Genomic DNA, 3,419 nt, shown 5'->3' with positions numbered 1-3,419 from the left:
AGTTAGGCATGGGGTGCCTAAACTTATGAATAGCACTGTATATATATAATGAATATGTTTATTTCATTGTTTATTGTTGCAAAACACAAAATGCAAAAACATTAAACAAAGGAAAAAAAAGAGAAAGTTAATAGGAGTGTACATTCTCATCATGTTGTCTTCCCATTTGACCTCTGAACCCGGTGACCCGGTTTCTTTTTTCAACTCTGCCCTGCGTGGGAGCAGAGAATCGTTTTATTGACAACTGCAGTCGAATGCCACCCGCTTACACGCTCGTTCTCACCACCAATTAGCAGTGACCTCAGAGGGGCGACGAGCAAGGTCGTCGGTTATGGATCGCTCTCATATTTACTTACATAAACCAATCATGAGCTGGGAAGATGAATTACACCACAAACTGCTTCAGACAAGCCTGCTGGATATAAGCTTTTGATTCATGTATGTATAACTGCGGTGAGTTATTAAGCAGCAGAGGAGGAAACATGGAGAATTTAAAAGTGGAGGGAGGAGGACATGAAGAGGATTAAGGAGTTTTGACTCCCACTGGCTTCACTGATCCTGATAACTGACATGAAGCAGGTGATGAACTCAGGTGAGTTCAAGTGAAAGTAATAACAGGCCAAGATACTAATGGAACAATGACTTTTTTTTAGATGTTTCCTGCATTTTAATTGTTAAGTTGGGGTAAGTGTAAGTTTGGTTGTTTGGTGTGTTTAGCTGTTTACCAATCAATTGCACCCAAACTCATTCCTACATCCAAATTTGTCAGTGTGTTTGGTCGTTTGGTTGTTGGGGTGCATTTGGATGTTTGGTGCGTTTGGTTACACTCATTGGCCCTCATTTATTAAACTTGCGCAGGATCTGGTGTAGATTCTGGTGTAAATATCAGTGTACGCCAAGTGTCACGTGTGATTCACTAAAAGTGTGTACGCTGCTGATTTCGGCGTAGAACTGGCGTGGCATTGATGAAAACAATCGTAATTTAAATGACACGCCCCTATATATTCATGCTTCAGAGGCCTCCCCCGCCCTCTTTGCGACATGGAGACTCGGAAGACGGCAAAGAAACGAAACTTTTCTGAAGCAGAAATAGAGGTTATCACCACGGAGGTGGAGCGAAACAAAATAATATTATTTGGTTCCCTCAAAAGCGGGATTAAAGGCACACAGAAGAACGCAGTGTGGGCCAAGATAACAGCGGCGGTGAACAGCGTTGGTGTTGACGCACGGAGTCCAGCCGAGGTTGTATTTTATTTCTTGTAAAATATAAAATAAATAATATAATATATAATAATAAATATAAATGTACTACGGCTGAAATACAAATCCTTTACATGTAGGTTAAAAAAAATGGAGTGATATGAAAATCGCCACCAAAAAACGGGCTGCTGCGTTTAGGCGCAGCAGCACCCAGACTGGGGGAGGACAGTATGACCCAGACCTGACGCTGTCGCAGCAGGAGGAACGGGTGGCAGCGTTGATGGGCTCCCCGACCATCATGGGGATAAGAGGCGGTGGGGACACTGATGAGCCTGAGCTAGATGACGGTAAGAAAGTTGACACAGTCTGCAAAGTGCAACGTTTGTTGTATTTTATTAGTATCACTTATACTGGGTGCCATGCAAAACAAAGTAGAATAAAAATAAAATGCCCCCCCCCCAGAACAGCCAGGTCCAAGCTGCGCGCGAGGGGGCCAGGCAGGAGTGGGAGAGGAGGGAGAGCCCACTTGCTCAGCTCCACCACGCGCTGCTCCACCACCAGCTCCAGCTCCACGCGCTGCTCCACCACCACGCGCTGCTCCACCACCAGCTCCAGCTCCAGCTCCACGCGCTGCTCCACCACCAAGCGCCCGGTTCATCACCCAAGAGGTTCTAGACAGGCAGAACGAAATATGTCAATTGTTAGGACATATAAACAATAACCTGGTTGCAATAAATGACACACTCAAAAACATAAATGACACACTAAAAACAATAAAACCATGATCATTAAATGTTGTGCTGTGTTTCTCTACTGACCGTTTTTAAAAACGCTGAATAATGTTGTCTCTCCTCTGCACAGCTCTCAGGTGTGGCTGTGCCGGGCAGGGCTCTCCTGGCATAGGCTCATCTGGCTGTGCTGGGACATCAAATGGCACGCGGTGACTCTGCGCAATATTGTGCAGAATCCCACATGCCATAATGATGTCACATACCTTTTCGGGTGTGTACAGCAGGGTTCCCCCTGCTGCACCCAGACACAGCCATCTGCCCTTCAGTAGCCCGATGCAGCGCTCCACTGTGCCCCGTGTGCGCACGTGCGCAATGTTGTATCTGCGCTCCTGCTCAGTTGCAGGATGGGCCAGTGGAGTTAAGAGGTACTCGGTCAGGGGATAGCCTTTGTCACCTAGTAAACGATTCACACCAAATGTTAGCATTGTAACTTGAATACTTGTATAAAAGTACTTTAACCGCTAGGCTACTCACCAAGGAGATGACTCCGGCCCTGCAGTGCGCCCCTCTGAAGCCGAGTCCCCACGCTGCTGTTTTGGAAGATGTAAGAATCGTGGGTGCCCCCAGGCCACCGGGCTACCACATTCAACAGGGAGAGGTTGGCATCACAAATGACCTGTACATTAATCGAATGGTAACTTTTGCGGTTCACGTATGCGTAATCGTTGTCTGATGGGGGGCTTCAGACGCACATGTGTGCAATTGATCGCACCGATTACATTAGGAAACCCAGCAATCTCATAAAAGGCTCTTTTAATCACAGTTTGCTGAGCATCCGCATACGGGAAATTAATGTACTGCCGTGAGAGGGACTTTATTGCCGCCAGCACTGACGGCATGGTTCGGCTGATGGATGATTGTGAGATGCCAGCTCGATCCCCAATCTCCCGTTGAAAGGTCCCGGTGGCCAAAAAAAACCCAACGTGGAGAGCACCTGCACCGGCACAGGTATAGCACAGGAGCGCCTTGTCTCCCTCTGCAACTGGGGCTCCAGTGTCCGGCAGAGGAGGAGGAGGAGATCCCTTGGCAGCCGAAAGCGGCTGAGCAGCCATTCATCGCTCTCCTGCAGAAGATCCTCCCGTTGGCGGAAGTTCCGTTCCTGACGGAGAGGAGCGTATTCCTCTAACAGCAGGAGGTCTGCCCTCATCAATGTGTGATGACGGTCAAAGTTTCTCGCCCGTAAAATATGGGATTGAATGTGCATCTGACCAATCACACTGGATATCTGTCAGGCCATGCATTGCCTTAATCACCCAGGATTGCTCATGTCAGCCTGACAATCGGGCTGTCTCAAAATGTTGTTTTAATTAATTCTTAAATGTATACTGGTACTGTATACTTGTTTCGTTTTATTTAACTTTGTTTTATTTAATTTCCTAATTTTGTTTTATTTTATTTCGTTATTTCGTTTTATTTAATTTTGTTTTA

At 46.6% G+C, this 3,419-nt stretch overlaps 1 protein-coding gene across 1 annotated transcript; it reads left to right on the top strand.

The window, feature by feature from the left end:
- The first annotated feature begins 1,080 nt into the window (after positions 1-1,080).
- On the top strand, positions 1,081-3,175 carry LOC311018621 (uncharacterized protein). The gene is made up of 4 exons (XM_084017656.1): positions 1,081-1,242; positions 1,341-1,547; positions 1,663-1,868; positions 2,986-3,175. Exons 2-4 carry the CDS (start codon positions 1,542-1,544, stop codon positions 3,092-3,094), a joined length of 321 nt encoding a protein of 106 aa, XP_083873782.1. The 5' UTR covers positions 1,081-1,242; positions 1,341-1,541; the 3' UTR covers positions 3,095-3,175.
- Positions 3,176-3,419: the final 244 nt, after the last annotated feature.

The sequence above is a fragment of the Eutrigla gurnardus genome, assembly GCF_963514095.1.
Source record: "Eutrigla gurnardus genome assembly, chromosome: 9".
NCBI classification, from domain to species: domain Eukaryota; kingdom Metazoa; phylum Chordata; class Actinopteri; order Perciformes; family Triglidae; genus Eutrigla; species Eutrigla gurnardus.
This window is presented reverse-complemented; position numbering and strand designations above follow the sequence as displayed.

Excerpts from the sequence above, each read along its gene's own strand:
- LOC311018621 (XM_084017656.1), top strand. Across the intron at positions 1,869-2,985 it reads CCCGGTTCATCACCCAAGAG|TGTCCGGCAGAGGAGGAGGA; the intron begins GTTCTAGACAGG and ends CTGGGGCTCCAG.